Source organism: Humulus lupulus, chromosome 5 (genome assembly GCF_963169125.1).
Source record: "Humulus lupulus chromosome 5, drHumLupu1.1, whole genome shotgun sequence".
NCBI classification, from domain to species: Eukaryota; Viridiplantae; Streptophyta; class Magnoliopsida; order Rosales; family Cannabaceae; genus Humulus; species Humulus lupulus.
The window spans coordinates 17520109-17542530 of NC_084797.1; the positions used below are offsets into that span (position 1 = coordinate 17520109).

The window sequence follows — 22422 nt, forward strand, 5'->3', positions numbered from 1 at the left end:
GCCGTGGGTGGTTGCACTGAGAAAAATGAAGAAAAGTAAAGAAAAAGTGAAAGGAGAAAAAAGAAAGAAGAAGGCCATCGGGGAAGATGAAGATAAATCTAATATATTTTAATAAATAAAGAGTGGACCCACCACTTAAAATAAAGCAATATTTTATTATAAAAAAAATGCTGAGTTTTACAGACACGTTTTTTTAAACTAAATAAATATATATTATGTAAACAAAAACAATTATTTTGTATAAATTCAACTTATTGGCAATGACTTTTTATTGGTCTAATAGTTGAGTAAAAGTCCTCAGTTAATAATAATAAAAAAGTATACTGTAAATTTTCATATAAGAGATAATTTTGATTTGTTTTTCTTCTTAATAAATTGTTTACTAAATAACTTAAAAAAGAAGAAGAGGTTTCTAAAGTTAAGTCCATTTGATTTTTAAATGGGAAGAAAGGTGAGAATTATTGTAAGTTTACTGATTTTTTTTTATTTGTTTTCATTAAAAGAGTGATTTTTTTTTAGAAATTAAAGTGTCATTAATAATACTTCTAACTTCGCCTACAAGGCTTAGACTGCATACATTGACCGGCATGTGCTTTAGATACAGGGCAGCAGTTTTTCCGGTTTCATCACCCTTTATCACCATAGAACTATAAATTAAGATTACATAATAAAGGTAGAAACAAATTAAAATAAGGTTATATATATATTTATACACGGAGAGATTTTCCATAGAGCTAGAAATTTTATTATAGATATATCCAAAAGATTGAAATTGATCAAATGATGTATTGGTCATGCATGCTGTTGTTACTGGTGGCGTTGTTGGTGGAGGTTGGAGCTAAGTGTGGAGAGAAAAGCCCAAATATCAGATTCCCATTTGGACTCAAACATGACCAAAATCACTCAGCCTACCCAGGGTTCGAGCTATCTTGCAGTGCCAAACACACAGTTCTTGAGTTCCCAAAATCATCTTTGAAGTTCTTCGTAAAAGACATTGACTATAGAGCTCAAGTAATTGAAGTTTACGACCCTGGTAATTGCATTCAGAGACAGCTTTTGAAAATCCATGACTTGCCATCAATTTCTCCATTTCTTTTTGCCCAAGATTTCCTCACTAATTATACCTTGTTCAATTGTTCTATCGATGAAGGAGATAGTAGTCTTTATTACGAATCCATCCCTTGCCTTGCTGGCCCCGGATTTACTATTTATCTTTCTGAGTCTCAATCTGCAATTGAAGACTTGCCCATATATTGTACTAAGGTGAATTACAGGGTTCTTTTCAGTGGAATATCTGCTAACAAATTACATTTGAAATGGGTTGAACCGAATTGTGGTCATTGTGAAGCAAAAGGGAAGAGGTGTGGTCCCAAATACAATAATAATGGCACCAATCTCGAATTAATTGAATGTTTCCATCCCAAAGGTAACATTTACTGGTGTCCATTTCTCGCTCTCTCTTCAAGATCTGCAGCTACCTTTTTTAACATATCATGTGTTGGAGATGTTAATTTATTTTATAAACACGTACAGTTTCTTATCTTGATTGTGTTCTTGTATTTTTCAGGTGAAAAGAAGAAATATGTGGCTACTGGTGAGTAGTATTATTGGAACAATAGTATCTCTGATTTAGTAGACTGATATCGTGTATCTTCATAATTATGATTTTTTTTTATTCTTTTTATATAGGTGTTACCCTTGGTGCGGCAGTTCTGATAGCGGTAATTACTCTAGTATATCGTGCTTACAATTCTAATAAACAGGAAAAGGAGTATAAACTGAGAATAGAGAGATTTTTGGAGGATTACAATGCTCTTAAACCAAGCAGGTATACATATGCTGATATCAAGCAAATTACAAGTAAATTCATGGAAAAATTGGGGGAAGGAGCTTATGGGACCGTTTACAAAGGAAAGCTCTCTGCGGATTTATTCGTTGCAGTGAAAATCCTTAACAGTTCAAAAGGAAATGGAGAAGAGTTTATAAATGAAGTTGGAACAATAGGTCGAATTCACCATGTCAATGTGGTTCGTTTGGTTGGCTATTGTGCGGATGGAGCTAGGAGAGGACTTGTTTATGAGTTCTCACCAAATGGGTCATTGCAACGACACATATCTTCACCGGATTCTGAACATTTTCTTGGCTGGAAAAAGTTGCAAGAAATTACTTTAGGTATAGCCAAAGGAGTTGAATATCTTCACCAAGGGTGTGATCAACAAATCCTTCATTTCGATATAAAACCTCATAATGTATTGTTGGACGAAAACTTCACTCCAAAAATTTCAGATTTTGGTTTGGCCAAGCTGTGTTTGAAGGATCAAAGTATAGTGTCAATGACCACAGCTAGAGGAACGATGGGGTACATTGCACCTGAAGTCTTCTCAAGAAACTTTGGAAATGTATCATATAAGTCGGATATTTATAGTTTTGGAATGGTGCTGCTAGAAATGGTTGGTGGGAAGAAGATTACAGACGTAAAAGAGGACAATACTAGTCAAGTTCACTACCCAGAATGGATCTATAACCTCTTAGAAGAAGGAGAAGATCTACGAATCCATATTGACAAAGAAGAAGATGCTAAGATTGCCAAGAAATTAGCAATTGTAGGTCTATGGTGCATTCAGTGGCACCCTACAGATCGTCCATCCATGAAACTTATAGTTCAAATGCTCGAAGGAGAGGAAAAGTTAACCTTTCCACCAAATCCTTTTGGCTCTACATATCCAACGAAACAATTGTTGATGTGCCAACAAAAAAACTTCAGACGAACCGAGAGTAAAAAGCTATACCTGAATTAGTGTCAGCACGTATGAGATATTTTTTACCTCCAAAATGTTGATATCTACTTTTGTCAATTTCACCGTCAACCAACATTCATGTGTTTTGTAAGAAAACTAGCAATTAATAAAGTAATAAGCAATGTGACTTGCATTAACTTTTTGTTTTTCAATACATCGAGTTATCTTCTTTATTTGTCAGTATTTTATATTTTAACTTTTAATTTTTTTTTCACACCAATTTTTGTAATTTCGCTATATATACCTAAAGACGTAGCTACATATATAATAGGTAAGAGGAGCCTTGGCCTCCAAATTTTGAGGAAAAGAGAACATTTTATAGTATTTTCCCCTAATTTTCTTCAAAAAGTTTTTTACCTCCGCCTCCGTCCTGCTAATAATGTAATCTGAGCGTTGGTAACTTAGCTGAAGTTATAACTAATAACTTGTGGTTTCCTCAACCAATCATAACTTATCACACTTTAGTTAATGTATAAATAGGTGTTGATTTGAGAACTTGGGCTGGAGAGACCAGAGAGAGCTCCTTCATAATTGTTTTGGTCATTAATCTTTTAAAACCTTCCAAGCAAAAGAATATACCTTAGAAACTTAGCACATGGAGTTTATTTCATCAAGAGCATGTTCCCACATATAAATGTATAAATATATATGCTGATGGGAGTATAATAAGTTTAGTTAATTATGTACATGAATTGAGAATTAAGGCATGACTCTCCCATATGAGATAGACTACATTCAATATATTTATTATATTCGCATTATTGGCTTTATTAGCAATCTTATTATATGCGCTTAATCATGCATGTCCTCTATATTTTTATTAAGATCGGATCTCGATCGAGATATAATTTATTAATATTAATTATATCTGTACATTAAATTAAATTTTTTTCTAATTTTAATTATATCTGAATTTCTATTTTGTGTTGTTATATATCTAATTTTATTTTCTTATACAAATTTATACACTATGTACACCTTTTTTTTAAAAAAAATTTAAGTATACAAATAAGACTACAGATCTCCAGAGGAACAATAACTACTTTCTAGATAATATATATAAATATAAATTTATGAGGTACGTTAAACTAGGTACGCTACAACAATCAAATCAATTATTTTTCTAAAAGACCTCTGAGATGGAAATGCGACACCAAGGCCTATGCTTACTTCTGCTCTTTACTATAGTGTGGTTACTTCTGTTCTTCACCTAACCATTCTGCTTGTTTTGAAGTTTCAAAACAAGCAGAATGGTTAGGCGATGCTTTAAAAATCTCTATGGATGACTTGTCCATGAGGGTTGCACTGACATAGAGCTGTATGTTCATCGTACTATAACATCCTAGGCAGGCAATTTTCAAGAGCTAGAAATCTCATCGATTGTTAACAATAGCTGGAGTAGGGGCTAATGGCGTTCACGTTCAAAACAGTCGAGGAAACCCAAAAAGTCCTTGACTGAAGACCCTAGTCGATTAGTGGAGCTCTGTTAGCACTTAAACTGTGGCTAGTCGAGTTACAGTACACCGAAGTTGAGTTTAAAACCCCGCCCATTTGGATTCATGTTCCACAAATCCCTACTTGTCTTCGACTAACTTTCACCAAACAACATCCAAAGCAACGGAAACGTATCATATCCATGATCATGCCCTCGCCTACACAATAGGTCCCCTAATATTCAGAGCCACGATAGGTATACATTGATAACCAACAGTTAGTTTAGTGGTTGTTTTAGTTAGTGATTGGTGTAATGATTCGTTAGATTTCTGTTACTAACTAATTCTGTTGATACCAGAATTGTGTATTCTCCTCTTGTAACTGTTTCTGTTATAAATAATGGTTATGACTCTCAAAGGAGTGTAAGCTTTTCAAGTACTCCTTTAGAGCTTCTTCTTCATTGTTCTCTCTCTGTTTTTCACTCTGCTTTATGGTATCAGAGCCACTGACCTCTGTCAATGGCTTCGTCTGGCGACAACTCGTTTCCAGCTGGGACCACCGGTTCTGGTCTTTCCTCCAATGCTGCTGCAACTCATCTCTGGAATCCGTTTTCCCATTCCCTCACTTCTTCTCTCACAATCAAACTAGATCGCACGAATTTTTTGGCTTGGAAATCACAGGTTCTCCCAACTGTGATTGGGCACGATTTAGATGAGATTCTTCTTACTGATATCTCACCACCTCCGTATCTCATTAATGGTGATCCTAATCCTTCTTTCTCACAATGGCGCAAGAAAGATCAGCTCCTCCTTTCTTGGCTCCGATCTTCCATGACTGAAGGCATCCTCGGAACTTTGGCTAATTACACCAGTTCTAATGCTGTTTGGAAAGCCTTAGAACAAAAATTCACAAGTCAATCCAAGGCTCGGTTGTTACAGCTCAAGAGTCAATTGTCCACCATTACCAAAGGTAACCAATCGATCTCTGACTATGTTGATAAGTTGAAAGTTCTTTGTGACTCTCTTGCCATAGCTGGACATCCAATCTCTGACTTTGATCTCATTCTGCATCTGTTGAATGGTCTTGGACCTGAGTTCGATCCTGTGGTATCTGGTATCACTTCCCGAAGTGACAATCTCTCTTTTGAGGAAGTTCAAGCTTTGCTGATGTCTCATGAGACTCGTCTTGAGCGACACACCACCATGATGGATTTGTCCACCAAGATGTCTGCTAACCTCACTTTTGGATCTCGAAATGGTGGTTTTCGATCGTCTACTACTGGTGGTCGTGGCCACATGTCTGAATCTGCATCAAGATTTCCACCTCGAGGGCCAAATTTTTCTCACCACTATCGGTCTCCCAATCCAAACAGGCCTCTTTGTCAATTATGTATGCGTTATGGTCATACGGCTCCCACTTGCCACTATAGATTTGATAAGTCCTGGATTACTCCAAAAATGGCTTCTGGACAGTCCCAATCTCAAGCAAATCTTACTGAATGCTGTCTTGACTATGAGCCTCAAGCTTTTGTTGCTCAAACCGTACCTGACTTTGGAGATGATCAAGGCTGGTATGTGGACACCGGAGCTACACATCACATTTCCTATACTGAATCTCCTCTTGATAATGTGACTCCGTACTTTGGCCAAGAAACTGTGGCTGTTGGTGATGGTAAGAAGCTTATTATCTCTCACATTGGCAAAGCTTTTCTTCCTTCCAAGAACTCTTTTCCCTTACAGCTAAACTCAGTTTTACAAGTTCCCTCCATCACTAAAAATCTCATTAGTGTTTCTAAGCTTACTGATGATAACAATGTCTTTCTTGAATTTCATAAATCTTGCTATTTTGTCAAGGACAAGCAAACGGGAGCAGTTCTGGTCAAAGGGAAACTTAAAGATGGTCTTTATCTTCTTGGTGATGAAGGCTCGAGTCTCTCAAACACTTCCATTCAGTGTCATCTTGCAGAGTCTGCTCATTCTTTGTCTTTACAAAATTGTACCTCTCATTCTTGTATTCAAAATTGTACTCAATCTTCATGTACTTTGCCTGAAATAAATAAAAGTTTGTCTTCTTGTTCCTTGCAATTTCCAAATGCTGCTGTATATAATTCTGGTCTGTCCCATGATATTAATCTCTGGCATTGTAAATTAGGACATCCTGCTCCAGCCATACTTACCAAAATTTTAACTCAGGCAAATATCCCTCATTCTCTTAAAAACCTACAATTTTGTAAAGCTTGTCAGCAAGGGAAAAGCCATAGACTTCCTTTCTCCTTGTCCTCAAATCGTGCTAATCAGCCTCTTGAACTCATTCACACTGATGTGTGGGGGCCTTCACATATTGCTTCCAAAGATAATTATAAATACTATATTGTGTTTGTTGATGATTTTAGCAGATTCTCTTGGATCTTTCCAATGACTGTCAAATCTCAATCTTTTGAGATATTTGTTCAGTTCAAAGGTTTGGTGGAAAATCAATTTGGTCTACCTATAAAGAGAGTTCAAGCGGATGGAGGAGGTGAATACAGGGTTTTTGACAGGTTTCTAACAGATCAAGGAATAGGATTTCAGCACTCTTGTCCTCACACTCATGAACAGAATGGGAGAGTTGAGAGGAAACATAGGCACATCACTGAAACAGGTTTAACCCTTCTGGCTCTGGTCTTCATATGTCTTACTGGTGGCATGCTTTTCAATGTGCAACATACTCCATCAATAGAATGCCCACCCCTGTGCTTAATCATCTCAGTCCCTATGAGTGTTTGTTTCATCAGGCTCCTGACTACAGAGTTTCCAAACCTTTTGGGTGTGCATGTTTTCCTCATCTTAGACCTTACAATCATCACAAGCTTGAGTACAGGTCTGAAGAATGCATCTTTCTTGGTTACTCTCCTAAACACAAGGGCTATCTTTGTGAGAATGCAGCTGGAAGAATTTTTATAGCTCGAAATGTGGTGTTCAATGAGCAGTTTTACCCAGCTACACAAGCTACTTCCTCACATCAGGTACCCACTGATCCTCTACCTCTTCCTACTGCTCAGTTTTCTACACACAATGTGTCTACAGCCACTAACACAGTACCTTTTCCTGGTATGTCTGCTGCATCTTCTAGGCATAATGAGGATCCTGCTACTGAGCATAGTGCATCAGCTGATGCTACTGGTGTGTCTGGACACACTCTTTCCAGCTCTTCTCCTGCTTCTTCTGGTCCGCTTTTGTCTACTTCACTGCTCGATCCATCTGGAGCTACTTCAGTCCCGTCTACAGAAGCTCCAGTTCTCTCTCCAGATCCTTCAGTACCTGCTACAGCTTCTGTTAGGCCAACTGATCTGCAAGTCTCATCGTCACCTAATGATCCTATTCCTACTACATCGGCACCTATGAGGACTCATTCTATGGTCACTCGATCTCAGAAAGGTATCTACAAACCAAAAGCATACCTTGCTACCAAACATCAGTTACCTGAGTCTTTATTACCCACTGAACCTCGCTCTCTTAAAGCTGCTCTAAATCATCCAGGGTGGTTTGCCTCCTTGAACAAAGAGTTTAAAGCTCTTATTGCTCAGGGTACTTGGATATTGGTGCCTTATGAACCTCACATGCATCTTATTGGAAATAAGTGGGTGCACAGAGTCAAACTCAATGCTGATGGCACTCTTGATAGACTCAAATCGAGGTTAGTCGCAAAAGGTTATCTTCAAAAGCCTGGAATTGACTTTGAGGACACTTTTAGTCCTGTTGTTAAACCTGTTACAGTTAGACTTGTTCTCACATTAGCAGTATCATCTCAGTGGGAAATTAGGCAGCTCGATGTTGCCAATGCTTTTCTTAATGGCACTCTTCAAGAAACTGTTTACATGTCCCAGCCTCAAGGCTTTGAAGATCCCACAAAACCCACCTATGTTTGCAAACTTCAGAAGGCACTCTATGGTCTTAAGCAGGCCCCACGTGCATGGAATGACAAGCTCAAGACTACCTTGTTTCAATGGGGTTTCACTGCCTCCAAAGCAGATACTTCTTTGTTTGTCTATGGCACCGGGTCGAACTTAGTCATTCTTTTGGTCTATGTTGATGACATTCTTGTCACTGGACCTAACACAAGTTTGATACAGAAGCTCATCTTGGATCTAAATACTGCCTTCTCTCTCAAAGACTTGGGTCAAGTTCACTATTTTTTGGGTGTTGAAATTCATAGAAGTCCTGAAGGTCTTTATTTATCCCAGACTAAGTATATTACTGACCTTTTGGTCAGAGTTCATCTAGAGGGAGCTAAACCTTGTGCTAGTCCCACTTCTAGCTCTCACAAACTTTCACTCACAGAAGGTTCACTCTTTGACGATCCCACACTTTATCGAAGTACCTTAGGAGCTCTCCAATACTTGACCTTGACTCGACCTGATGTTGCTTTTATCATTAATAAATTGTCCCAGTTTATTCATGCTCCTACAACTGTGCACTGGGAAGCCTGCAAACGGCTACTTCGATATCTAAAAGGCACTATTTTTGATGGACTTCTGATACGGCCTGTTCTTCGAATGTCATTAGTTGCTTACTCTGATGCAGACTGGGCAAGCTGCATTGATGATCGCAGGTCCACGGGTGGCTATGCAGTTTTCTTAGGCTCAAATCTTATCTCCTGGTCTGCAAAGAAGCAGCACGTGGTCGCTCGGTCTTCAACAGAATCTGAGTTTCGGGCCTTAGCTAACACCGCAGCTGAGATTAAGTGGCTGAGATCTCTGCTTACTGAACTGCAGGTTCGACTTGCAGACGTTCCAATCATATGGGTAGATAACCAAGGAGCAGCGTCGTTAGCAGCCAATCCCATCTTTCATGCCAGGTGCAAGCATATCGAAATTGATCAACATTTTGTCCGAGATCAACTTCTGAGTAAGGAATTGGATGTTCGTTATGTGCCCACTGTTGACCAAATAGCAGATGTTTTTACTAAATCACTGCCTAAAGATCGCTTTCATTATCTTAAACACAAACTTAAAGTTGTCTCTACCCCTTTTCGTTTGAGGGGGGATGATAACCAACAGTTAGTTTAGTGGTTGTTTTAGTTAGTGATTGGTGTAATGATTCGTTAGATTTCTGTTACTAACTAATTCTGTTGATACCAGAATTGTGTATTCTCCTCTTGTAACTGTTTCTGTTATAAATAAAGGTTATGACTCTCAAAGGAGTGTAAGCTTTTCAAGTACTCCTTTAGAGCTTCTTCTTCATTGTTCTCTCTCTGTTTTTCACTCTGCTTCATACATGAACCCTTATTCTCTGGGTTCCCTTTGCTCAGAGAAGGTTTGGCACCTGCTTGGCTTAAATATAAATACGTCCGACTGCCCAAAGTTTGCTTTAAGTGTGGAGTAATGGGACATGACCAACAACTTTATTTCCGGCATCTAACGATCATTAAAAACAGGAAAGACGAGTATTTCCCCATGCATTGGAACATTTTTTGTTGAAACTAACTATAAGCCACACATAAAAAAAATGCGGCAACAGAGCAAACTATCACTACCATGTAGGCTAAACGATGACACACTTCCAATATTGGTGTAATTTTCCGGGGAAAATAGGGTAACTTCCCTAGAAAACCAATGGTCACATTGGAGGCAAGAGTATTGCCAAATAAAGAAAAAGAGAAGCAAATGGCACCTTACTAGGGGAAAAGGAAGGCCTGACATAGCCATGCAGGGGGCTCTACGTCTCAGTCTGTGTACGAGGGTGGTACTACTTTTGTACAAGATGGTAGACTTGAGGAGATTGCCAAAAATAGGGACATGGGCCCTGAAATGGAAAACTAACCCCAACTCCAAATGCAATGGTACCAGACCCAATCATTCCTTCCCCCAATTAATTGGGTTGTCTTTTTAATACCTTGAACGAGGCTAATCTGGGCAAGCTCCAGTCACTCTTAAAGGCCCAACCAACACTCAATACATGCCGAAAGTGAGCACGGGGCTTGGGTTTTTGGGCCTAGATCCAAAGAAGGAGATCACTACCGTTGGGCCTATGGGCCAAATTGAAGGGGATAACTTCAAAAATACCCAAATTTAGGATTAGTTAACTAAAAATATCTACTAATAATATTTAGTTGAATATTACCCACTTTTTTAAGCACATTTCTCATATTACCCTTCAAACACTACTAGAAGTCCAATGTAAAAATCTCAATCTTTGTCTCTGTCGTGTCATTTACTTCCCTCTTTAAATAATATTCCACTGTCAGTTCTACTAAACCACTGTATAATGGGTAGAGTCATTAATAGTTTGGGTATTAATCAAAGAGTTTTAAAATGTGGGTAAAAATTAAAGAGGTTAACCTAAATTGGGTACTAGGTGTAATTTTCACAGATTGAAGCTATCCAGGATCAAAAGATAGCCATCCTCAAACAAATATTTGGGCCTAGTCCATTTTATGCAAGCTTTCGAAGTGTATTTGGGAAAGGAAACCGTCGACAAGTACCACCCCACCCCAGGTCTTTTGAACCTGCCATTAGTTTTTGAAGACCTTTGAGATCACTCCTACATTACTATCAGGAAAAGAACAGTTGGGGATTGTGTTATTCCCATCATGAAAGTTGGATCTCATTTTGGAAGCTCCAAACACGCCCTGGGACAACACAAGAACCCGATCAGGCATTCTTGAGAATCCAGATTAAGGCAGAATCATCTCTATAAACCTCCCCTTGGACAAATAAATTACCTTCCTAATGTGTTCTCCCCTAGGACTAGTAATGGCACCAGACCGTCAAGGTCTCCAACCTCTTGTCATCCCAAATTTAAATGCAAAATGCTGAAAGGAACTCATGGGGAGTCGTCATCGAGCGAAACACAGAGAAGTAGGCCCAGAAAGTCAAATAAGGTCTCGACCAATCACCACAGGAAGCAAACACCTCCACTTGTACAAAATGTATCAAGGTTAGTCTGGAAATCGTTGATTTTATTGTAGACGAAAGCTTTGAGAAATTCTATGATTAGCTTAGGCAAGTTAGAGCAAAGACTGCAGAGTCGAAGTCAAGTGATGAGGAGAACTTAATTACCAAAGATAGCACCATCCCAGACGAGTCTATCGTCAATTTGGAGCAGGGACCTCACCCATTATTTTAGTTTCAAGCTATCATTGTGGATACCCAAATCTCTTATGATGGTGTCATGGTTTCTACCACCCAACTTGAGCCAGTGGCATCAATGGAACCAATAGTGCACTTCTCCCTTTTACCAATGATACTTCCACACAGTTATTAGTGTTTGTTTTTAAGGATGTTACATGGTGACCTCTGGGCGTCCAACAGACGTAAAAAAACATAATTTTTGGTTTCCTTAATGAAAGAAAATAGTGGGTAACATTTGACTGCGTTATAAAAGAGATCTTTTGGGGGTATTTCTTTAACCTTTTCAACTCAGACTCTCCCCAAACAAAGATCCTAGATAGAGTCATTGAGGTTGTTCAAAGAAAGGCAGATGACAACATGAATGCTATGCTTCGCCCTTTCGATGAACATGATATAAGGAAAGCCTTATTTCAAATGGGCCCCATCAAGAATCCGAGCATAGATGATTTTAATACAGGATATTATAAAAATACTGGGATACTTTGCACTGAAGGATAAATATGGTATTTTTGGGCTTCCTCAGTCCGGAAGGGTGACTACAAAGTATCAACGACATGCTGATCACACTTATTCCCAAGAATCGAAATCCCTCCACTTACTTAGATTATAGACCTATCAACCTCTGCAATGTTCTATACAAAATTCTGACATTAAAAGTTTTAGCATTTGTTATTGGATAACAACCGAAAGTTATAAAGAATATAAATTTCAGAATAGGATTTAAACTATTTTGTACCTGTGTTTAAACTATTTAAACTATTTTGTAGACCGTGTTTTAGTTTATTACTCAATTGGATCCTACAGTTTTAAAAGATCTTGTGTTTTGGATAAGGTTAAAACTAGGACCATAAAGGTTATTTTTGTCAAAATAAATTCAATATAACTAAAATATCCTATGTTTCATAAAAGATTGAATTTCAAATTGAAAGTATTAAAATTTAAATATTAAAAATTCATTTTAAAATGAGATTAAAAATGAATTTTAATTAATGAAATCATAATAATTTTAATAAATAGAGACAAATAAAACTAAAATTATTAAAACCTTAAATGTCGTGCTTCTTCTTCATTCTGCCTCTCCATTTTCTTCTTCTTCTTGCAGTAGGGGCCAGCAACGAGAAAGGACAGGAATGGGGTTGGCGAGGTATCATACGGGTTTGAGTGTGAGGAATGGGTTGCAACGACAAAGGTGGAGGTCGATCTATCTTTCTTTCCCTACTCAATCTTTTCTTCTTCATTTTTTTCCTCTACTCCATCTTTTTCTTCTTAACTTTTCCTCTACTTGATCTTCTTCTTCTATTCTTTTCCGTTGTTTATGTAATGGGTTTACATTTTATGCAAGTGATTCCTTTGTTTGACAACAAGGAAGGAGGCATGGATGCTGGGTGACAGGTAACAGGCGAATGAGCAAGTTGTGGTCGAAGACTAGATATACGAGCTGTGACTGACAATGATGGGAGACGGGAATGAGCAGATCTACGAGTTGTGAGTGAATGGAATTACTTTATGTGGTTCCTTTTCTATTTTTGATGATTGGGTGTTCTTGAGATATTGAGTTAATGATTTGGGTGTCTTAAAATTCAACGAGGATTGCTAATGAAAAACTATATTGATTATGGTGTAGTAAGAATAATCTAGAATATTATGAGGTGTTCTTATTCTAGAATGTATTAGGTTTATTAATTTGTCATTTTGTTTATTTACTTTATGTTGTCACCTTTGTGAGGGTTCTATAAATACTCCTCTTCATTTAGTGTAATGGGAACTTTTGGAATTAATATTTTGAAATAGAGTTTTGAGAGTCTCTCATATTTAGGGTATTCCCCATGTTTGCCATGGATTTGGCATGAGATTTGTTCAACAATCCAATCTGCTACATCATTGGGTATCAGAGCCAAGTTCTTTCTTAAGAGGTACGATAGCTATGGATGACATTTGGAGTCGTTTCGATGTCGACGAACATGAAGCGGAAGCCTTTTGGGCGGGTCAAAAACTTCAACGGATGCGAAGAAGAGATTTAGCTCAATGTCGATCCGAGAGAGTTAGAGATTCAAGAGACAGAGAATGGGGATTTTGACGGTGGAGTGCCCACCACCGATCATCTTCTCCACCTCATTTTAAGGTACCATCCATCATCACCATTACCTCTATCTCTATTCTCATCCTCATCTTATTCTCGGTATCTTCACCCACCACCACCTTCTAGCCCATCACCCCACCGTGAACCTTCACCATCACCATCACCACCACCTCACTCATATTCACCATCCTCTCATTTTTGGTACCACCATCTTTCAACCCCACACCCACCACCACCACAACACCGTATCCAACATGACCCATATTACTCTCACACTAGCCTGAATCCACTAGATTATCACAAAGAAAGATTCAATGAAAAACACACTCATAACCCATATACCCAACGCAATACAACCCAACGAAATACATACCACGTTCCTAACCAAAACCAATTAAATGACCCATATTTAATTGGTACACATGATCCATTTTGATATAAACCCAAAGAATGAATCTGCCAACAAAGTCATAAACTGGATAAAAAATTGAAAATTAGAGGAAGAAAAACAAGGCTTGAACTCGTAGCTTCTCACCATCAAGAACATTCTTCGAATGTTGCTAATGAGATATTTCTTGAAACCCATCACATTCCCACGAGAGACAGCCTGTCCTTGTATTTTTATGAGAAAACAAACCACACGACCATAGCAACCAACTGACAGAACTCAACCTCGTCGTCTATGGCAGCAACAATGAACTCAGACCATTCTTCTTCCTTAGGCAAACACAGAAGTTGTAAGAACTTGCCAACGGCGGAGACAATAACACATTTTACTCACATGGTCTTGTAGGCTCATCTTGCTCACAAGGAAGAAAATAGGGCTAGGTTTACATGTAGGCCCAACTCTACAAATAAGCTTGTAGAATCCTAGAACTTTACTTAGTGGTAGTAGTAGTAGTTAGTTGCCATGGATTTTGGTTCAAACCGGGACTTAGTTGGACACTCGTAGCAACACTTATAGATTTTATAAGTTTAACCTACAGTCTAAGAATATTAATTATAACATAAGGTTTTATTAATATAGCTGATTATAAAGATGTCATTTATTATATTATAAGGTTTTTGATAGAACTAATAAGATCATGACACTTGCCGTGTGCATGATCATTAAGGATTTAAGTATTTTGATGAAAAGATTAATTAAAAAGAAAGATCTAGAAGCTCTAGAACCTTCCAATAGTTGTTAGGGTCGAATATTAACTTAGTCAAAGTTGTTTATCAAATTCAAAATAAGCTAAAATAGTGCAATTACGTGTCTAATATTTCAACGTATGTCGATATATCACAGCTTAAGGGGTGATATATCGCCACACGGGGAATATTAAAAACACGTCAATTTCGCACAAACGAAACCACGAGCACTTGGGACATAGGGCCAGGCGATATATCGCCTATGATGGGCGATATATCAGCCTTAGGGCCATAATTTCAAACGTTGTAGAAACCGAGCTTGATTCATCCCTTAACCTATTGACTTGCCTTAGAACGTTTTTGACCGAATCTTAAGCATCTGTTGAATGAATATTCAAATATTTTTCAATTAATATTCATAATTTTATTCAATCTAAAAGGAGATATTTTCATTCCTTAAACTCTATAAATAGGACCTAGTACTCAGCCATTTTTCTCATTCTTCAAGCTGTGTTCAGAGCCTTCAAGCTGCTAGGATTACTATAGAGTGATAAACACTTGGGTTAGGATAAAAGCTTTATCATCTTAAGCTTTATAAACACATGGGAAGTGAGATATAGTGAGATTTCGATATCAAGGTTTAGATTGATTCATAAGATCATCAAGGTATTCCTAATCTTAAGTTCATTTCCATATGGATCTTTAGTTTTCTTTAGTTTTTACTCAAACCCTAACTCGTTGTTTTCAATTCTTGGTTAGATATTTAAGTTCTTTTGGACTTAAGGTTTCTTTTCGGTAAGCTACTTCTTGGTGGTTTAGTTCTCTCCTTTATCACCTCTTTTCTTTAGAAATACTCACCATTCTTATTGTTGGTTTTAGGAGTGTTCCAAATCCCGTCCTTGTTCTCAAATATCCCGGTGTTGGTAAGGAAAATAGGATAGATTTTTATGTGCTTATATGATATGTTTATGTTATGATATGTTTATGTTATGTTATGTTATGTTTATGTTATGATATGTGTATTTTATGATATGTATATGTATAGAATATGTTTTATAGTTCTTGGGCATATGACTTGTTTAGATAACAAGCATATGATTTGTTTAGATAACATGCCCCAAGAGTGTGTTTTATAATCCTTGGGCATATGATTTGTTTAGATAACAAGCCCCATAAATTTATATGAATTGTTTAGATAACAAGCCCTACAAATTTATGGGCATATGATTTGCCTAGCTAGCAAGCCCCAAGAAGTATGATGGTCATTGTAATAGTCATATGTTTTATAGTGTATGCTTATGATATATGATATATGTTTTAGATAGTCTTATGTTTTATAGTATACGATGTAGTCTTATACTCATGTTTACGATGTATGATTTTAGTAGATTTTCCTTGTTGGGCATTAGGCTCATTCCTTTATTTTAGTATGATGCAGGAAATTAAATATGGAGGGCAGAAGGATTCGTGGCAGCTTGGCTTGTGTGTTAAGGATGAACGGAATGAGTGGACTGCGTGTCGATCGAGGATGACGTTTATTTTAGTCTTTTGAACTATGATTTTATTCTGCATGTAGTTTTAAACAAATGTTTTATGTTTTACTAAACAATGGGTACCCATACCACATTTTATATTTTACTTTGTAATTTGCACAATATTTATGCTGGAGTTTTAATAAAGTTATTGTTATTTCTTATGTATGTTTTCTTCAAAGTAGTAGCTATGTCTAGTAGTTTTAATGGTCCAAGGTCTTAGAAATAGTTGGGTCGTTACAAGGCCCAAAGAGACCAAGCCTCAAACGTTGGGCCAAACTGAATATGACCACTTCATTGATGCAAGTCAATTGATGACCCAAATAGAAGACCCTGTACTTGAAGCAAAATTCTTGCTGACCAATGAAATAATTAGCCAAAATCAACATTTTGGATATGTCCAAGACAATGGTAATGACCCAACTCCATTATTTACTCAATTATCAGGTTTTTTTGCATATTTCATCATTTAATGGGTATAATGAGTATCTCGAAGAATTTGTTGATTGTTTACAAAATTTGGATTACTATTTTGACCAAGTTGAAATTGAAGAGCATAGAAAAATCAAATTGGTGGTTTCAAAATTAAGAGTTCTCGCTCAAGTCCCTTGGAGTAGGTTAGTGCATCTAAGAAAGAAAGAAGGCAAAGAATTGGTGCAAACTTGGAAACTCATGAAACAAATCTTGAGTAAGCTTTTTCTTCCTCCTAATTTTGATCCAATTTTATTCCATAAATATTGCAACTGTAGGCAAGGAGAAAGATTAGTATTGGAATATGGCAATGATTTTTCTAAGCTAATTCAAATATTTGATGTTGATGAATTTTTGACCCAAAGAGTTGCTAAATTTGTTATTGGATTAAAAGAAGAAATTCGTCATAAGATGTGCTTGCTCTCTTTGTGTACTTTATGTGAGGCTATTGCCTTGGCCACCAAAATCGAGTTTGATTTGTTGATGAAAAAAAAGGCCTTCAAAAAGCATGTAGGGAGGCAAAGCAAGAATTGTTTGATGCTAAGTTTGTCCATGAAGCATTTGGTACTCTTGGTATTGATTTTGAAGTCTTCAAAACTAAAATGGGAAGGCATTGCAATGGTGGATAGCTTGGAATTCCTTATCATTTTGTTTGGCTATCTCTTTGTTACCATTGTGGCTTTGGAATGAGATTCGAAGAGACTTTTCTATTGGGGTTTACCACTCTCACAAGTTCAACAATGGTTTTGTTTGTTTCAATAGTACGAACTTCCTTTAATCCTTATTATGCATCCCTTTGACATGCTCAATTTTAACTCGAGGTCGAGTTCTTTCATAGAGAGAGTGAATGGTGTAGTAATAATAATCTAGAATATTATGAGGTGTTCTTATTCTAGAATGTATTAGGTTTATTAATTTGTCATTTTGTTTATTTACTTTATGTTGTCACCTTTGTGAGGGTTCTATAAATAATCCTCTTCATTTAGTGTAATGGGAACTTTTGGAATTAATATTTTGAAATAAAGTTTTGAAAGTCTCTCATATTTGGACTATTCCCTATGTTTTTGGCATGAGTTTCGCTCAACAATCCAATCCGCTGCATCACATTCAGATCTTTGTATAGATTCAGTTTTGTGATCAGTTTGTCTTTAGTGCTTTTGTTGTTAATGCGCAGTTTCTGTAATAGGAAAACACGATGAAAATGTTGATGAATGGTGAAAAATAACAAAGTATTATTTTTAATTTATTTTACTTTAATTTTTCATAAAATATAGATTTAGATTTGGTTTTACTTTATTTATTTAATTAGTGAAGATTTTAAGTTAAAATTTAATGAAATCATATTTTATTTTTCTTTAAAATATTTTTTATTAATTTAAATGTATTTTTTAATTAATTTTTTATTTTAATAATTAGAAAATTTTATTTTTTTAATTTGAGCATTAATTTGTTTTTGTTATTAGTTAATTAATTTATATATGCAAGGGTATTTTGGTCATCTTTGATAATATTTTGACCAAAATCAGTTTTAGGGTGCTAATTTTAACCATTTACAAAACATGAGGTCCAAAAGTTACTTTCTAAAATGTAGGGTCCAAATGGGTAATTGTTGACGTCGTTTTTCGTCAACTTAAATGAGAGAGCAAATTAAACAAGAAAATATGGAGGAAATGAGTAAAGATGAACACAGCAGATTTTTTACGTGGTTCAGCAGTTAAATCTGCCTAGTTCACAAGTCTATGTTATTAAGACTTGGAAATTTTCTGGAAACTTTTCAGAGAATAGTTGCTCAGAGGTTTCTACCCAGAAATCAGAATTCGGTCCTTTACAAATGATGCTTCCTTCTCTATTTATAAAGAATGTTGAAGAATTCATTCCCACATATCTCGGGAAGATATTCTGTAAATCATATGATATAATGCTATTTAATGCATTATTTCTTTCATACACGGAAACGTCCCATAAAAAATGGGATCGAATAACAGATTAAATGATATCCCTTAAATATTGGGATTGTACAACAATAAACATGTTCACACGTAACTGATTAACCCGGTGTTGACGCCGTTTTTCGTCAAACAGTGAAAGAAGAGCACAAAAACAATAATAGATAATGGCCAAATACAATAAAACAATTCAAACACACGATTTTTACGTGGTTCAGCAGTCAAATTTTCCTAGTCCACGAGTCTCTGTTATTAAACTCAAGATTATCTCTGAAAATTCTTAAGCATGAATTCTTCAGAGTTTTCTCTCAAGGATCAGAATTTCGGTCCTTTACAATGGCACATGGCTTCTCTATTTATAGAGAAGGATGCAGAATACTATCCCACATATTTTGGGTAGTTACTCTTTTTGTGAATAAAATAAATGGCCTTAAATGCCTATAATCATATATAAAAGGAAACGTCCCTGAAGATCAGGAAACACATAACTGATTAAATAATATCCCACGATTCTAGGGGATTTACATTAATAAATGAGGATTGCATCTCATATTTATAATACTTGTAGATATTCAATGTGGTTATTGCGTATCTCTAAGGCTTTAGTCTCCCAGGTTTCCTGTCACCTTTCGAGCTGGAGACATCTTCCGAGGTCACCCAATCTGTTCGAGATCGTATGCGCGTCGAGCTCGGGAACCCTGATCCGAAGTTGTCTCCGAAGATGGATGTGTTCCCGGGGCTATCTTTCGAGATCATGAACTCTTCGAGGTCACCATACTCGAGATCGTCCATATCCTGCAAGCTCGGCATATGATCCTGGAGCTTGCTTCCAACCTTATGAGTCCACTTATTTGCGAATCCAACTTTCGAGGTCATAATTAACATGGCTCGAAATCTGGGTATAACACCCGGATATGGGATTCATCAAATATTTGAGATCAGCAGCTGGAATTGAACCCGCCGAGGCTATCAGTTGACCACGAGCTCGCCGCCTAGTTTCGCCTATACACAGAACAAGTAGACGTTGACAATGTTGCCACATTCGAGCTTACATTTCCCGAGATCGAGCCATTTCACTTAAAGGTAATCAGGGAGAAATATATACAAGTGTAATGCTATGGCCATTGCGAGCTCAGAGTAGCATATTTGAGGCTATACATCATTGAGGTCGTTGTTTACTTAAAAGAGGTCTGACTGTTGAATCATATGATGATCGCATATGTTTCGAGCTCACAACTAACAAGCCCAGTTTTCGGGGTAATAACTTCTTATCTTGAAATCTGTGTGTAACAGTAATGGACCAAAACACGTCCAAAATTATATAAATCCTATTATAACTAAGGGTATTTTGCTCATATTCAAAAATATTTTCACAAAAATCAATTTTAAGGTCTTAATTGTAATATTTTACAAAACACAAGGTCCAAAAGTTAATTTCTAAAAATGTAAGGTCAAAACAAGTAATAAACCAAAATACATGGTCCAAAATAGTATAAATCCTTTAAAATACCATAACTTTGTGTTCGAATATTGGACTAATGTAATTTTTTAAAGTAACTTTTTAAGATCTACACAACTAGGTATATATTTGTTTAATTATTAAAACAGACTAATAATTTAACATTAGTTTTTATTTATTTAAAATTGACATAAAAGTTTGACTTTTAATGTTGGTTTTTATACATTGAAACTATAACCATTGTAAAAACCGATATAAAAAAAAATAAAAAACTTTAATGTCAGTTTTATAGTGTTATTTTGAGATATAAACTTAGAAAAAACCAAAAGACATTAAAAGATCTTATTTTCTAATAGTAGAGAGAAATGTTTAAAATAACACTTTAAGCCTCAAGGCGTTATTGAACTATATCTATGAGCTGAACTATAACTAAAAGTAAAATGAGCATGATTGAAATTAGGGAAGCAGGCAAAAGGCGAACTTAAATCTAAGAACAAACTTTTTTTTTTCAAACACATAAACCTATTAACAAGTGGCAGACTAAAAAATAAAAAAGAATCATACAAGTTACAAAGATTCAAATCATACAAATTAGAAAGATTCAAATCATAAAAGTTATTGATTTAGAAAGGAAATAGAACCCACAATTTTTTATAAATCAAATCCAAGAAAGAAAATAAAACATTGATTTGAAACTATATACAAAAATTAGACTATGAATGGTTTCTAGTTTCTAGAATTGAAACTATTTCTTTTAAAAAAAAAGAACACAAAAATCCAAATCTAAATAAACAAATTCATTTGAGATTCAAACACATAAACACAGCAAATTCAAATTAAATAACAATAGCCAAAGCTAATATATATCAACCACTCAGACTTGTAAACCAAAGGCACACATTTATATTAGATTCAAACACATATCACAAAAGATTGCCTAAAAATAAATCAAAATACAAAAATGTGGTGACCCAAATCTGAAACAACAAAGAACTAAACACAACAAACCAAAGCAACAAAAAAGGATCGATACTTTATCTCTATATTTTCAAGAATATATTTTTTTTCTAAGGAAATAACTTGCAAAACTGCTATGTACAAGAAATTCTTTTGTTTTTTAGTATAAACATGATAACAGATAAAGCAAAGCAATATAACACACTACAAAATAAACATGGAAAAACACAAAACAAATTAAGTACAACAAAAAAAAACTAAATCTAAATCTAATATCAACATAAAAAATAATAAAAAAATCTCAAATCCAAAAATATATCAATAAGCAAAACAGAGCAGAAACACAAAATTTCTAACTCTAAATCAACCAGTATCACAAATATATAAACAATATATTATGCAATTCGAAAACCTCAAATCCAAAAAAACATGGTAGCACACAAACATAGAAAAAATATGCCTTAGATTAATGAAACATCACTAATCCTTCAGTTTATAGGGGATTTAGTCATTAGATCATACAAAAATTACCTCAACATAAGCAATCTCAAAAGCACAAATCCACCAGCCAGTTCAAATTGTTATATTACTTTATAATATAATATAATGTTTTAGATTGAATAAATGTGACATAGAGTGTCACATATTGTAACATATAATAGAGGATAACCTTATTTAGATGTATGTCACATATCAAAATATGTAACATATTTGGTGTTACAAATTTAATCAAAAATTTGTAACTTCCAAATATTACCCATTATTGTGTAAATTTGTTGTTACACAATATTGAGATGAATTTCTTAAAGCCATATGTGAAATGGTTGTTAGAGATATGGTTTTAATCCCAATAATGTGTTTTGGGGGTGACAAAATCAATTGGGAGAGTTTGGAACCATTTGGAAAAACAACACAAAATTTTGTGCTGAAAATGGTTAGTGGTCGCGACCACTGAATGTTGGTGGTCGTGGCCTGTGGGACAGAGAGCAGTGGCCGCAACCACTGATGTTCCTTGCCATGGCCACAGGCCAAAAACTGACAATTTTTCAGTTATTTCCAAATTGTGTTGAATCGCTCCAAAATCCCAAATAACCCTCAAATCTCACATTTAATTCCATAAACATCCAATTAATCATTGGTAACAGCCATGGAGGTTGGTGGAATTTGAAATTCAAAGGGTGTCTCTAAACTCTATAAATAGGAGCCTATTGCTCACTTGAAAGACACAACTTTTCTATCCATTAGAGCACTTGGCTAGAAAATATTTAGATGCTTGATTATTCCATAAAACATTTCCAAAATCTGTGAGAGATCCCTTAGTGCTTGAGTTAGGGGGAAATAAGCATTTGGACAAATGTTTTAAACTTTGTTCAAGTTGGTGATCCCCAACACTCTTTACTTTGGTTGTGTGAGTGAGAGTTTCTTGTTATTTGTTATTGGTCTTATATTTTCTACTATTGCTTTTCTTCTTGTTCTATTTACTTGTATTTTTGCTTAGAG

The 22422-nt window shown here is 35.8% G+C and overlaps 1 protein-coding gene across 1 annotated transcript; it reads left to right on the forward strand.

Annotated features, from left to right (window-relative positions):
- The first annotated feature begins 482 nt into the window (after window positions 1-482).
- Window positions 483-2855, forward strand: LOC133778899 (rust resistance kinase Lr10-like). The gene is made up of 3 exons (XM_062218913.1): window positions 483-1426; window positions 1568-1594; window positions 1690-2855. The coding sequence occupies exons 1-3, from the start codon at window positions 781-783 to the stop codon at window positions 2796-2798; spliced, it is 1782 nt and encodes a 593-aa protein (XP_062074897.1). The 5' UTR covers window positions 483-780; the 3' UTR covers window positions 2799-2855.
- Window positions 2856-22422: the final 19567 nt, after the last annotated feature.

Bases quoted from the DNA above. Each gene is read 5' to 3' on its own strand.
- LOC133778899 (XM_062218913.1), top strand. From the start codon at position 781: ATGATGTATTGGTCATGCATGCTGTTGTTACTGGTGGCGTTGTTGGTG. The intron at 1,427-1,567 runs GTAACATTTACT...TGTATTTTTCAG, and splicing joins TGAATGTTTCCATCCCAAAG to GTGAAAAGAAGAAATATGTG. The intron at 1,595-1,689 runs GTGAGTAGTATT...CTTTTTATATAG, and splicing joins GAAGAAATATGTGGCTACTG to GTGTTACCCTTGGTGCGGCA.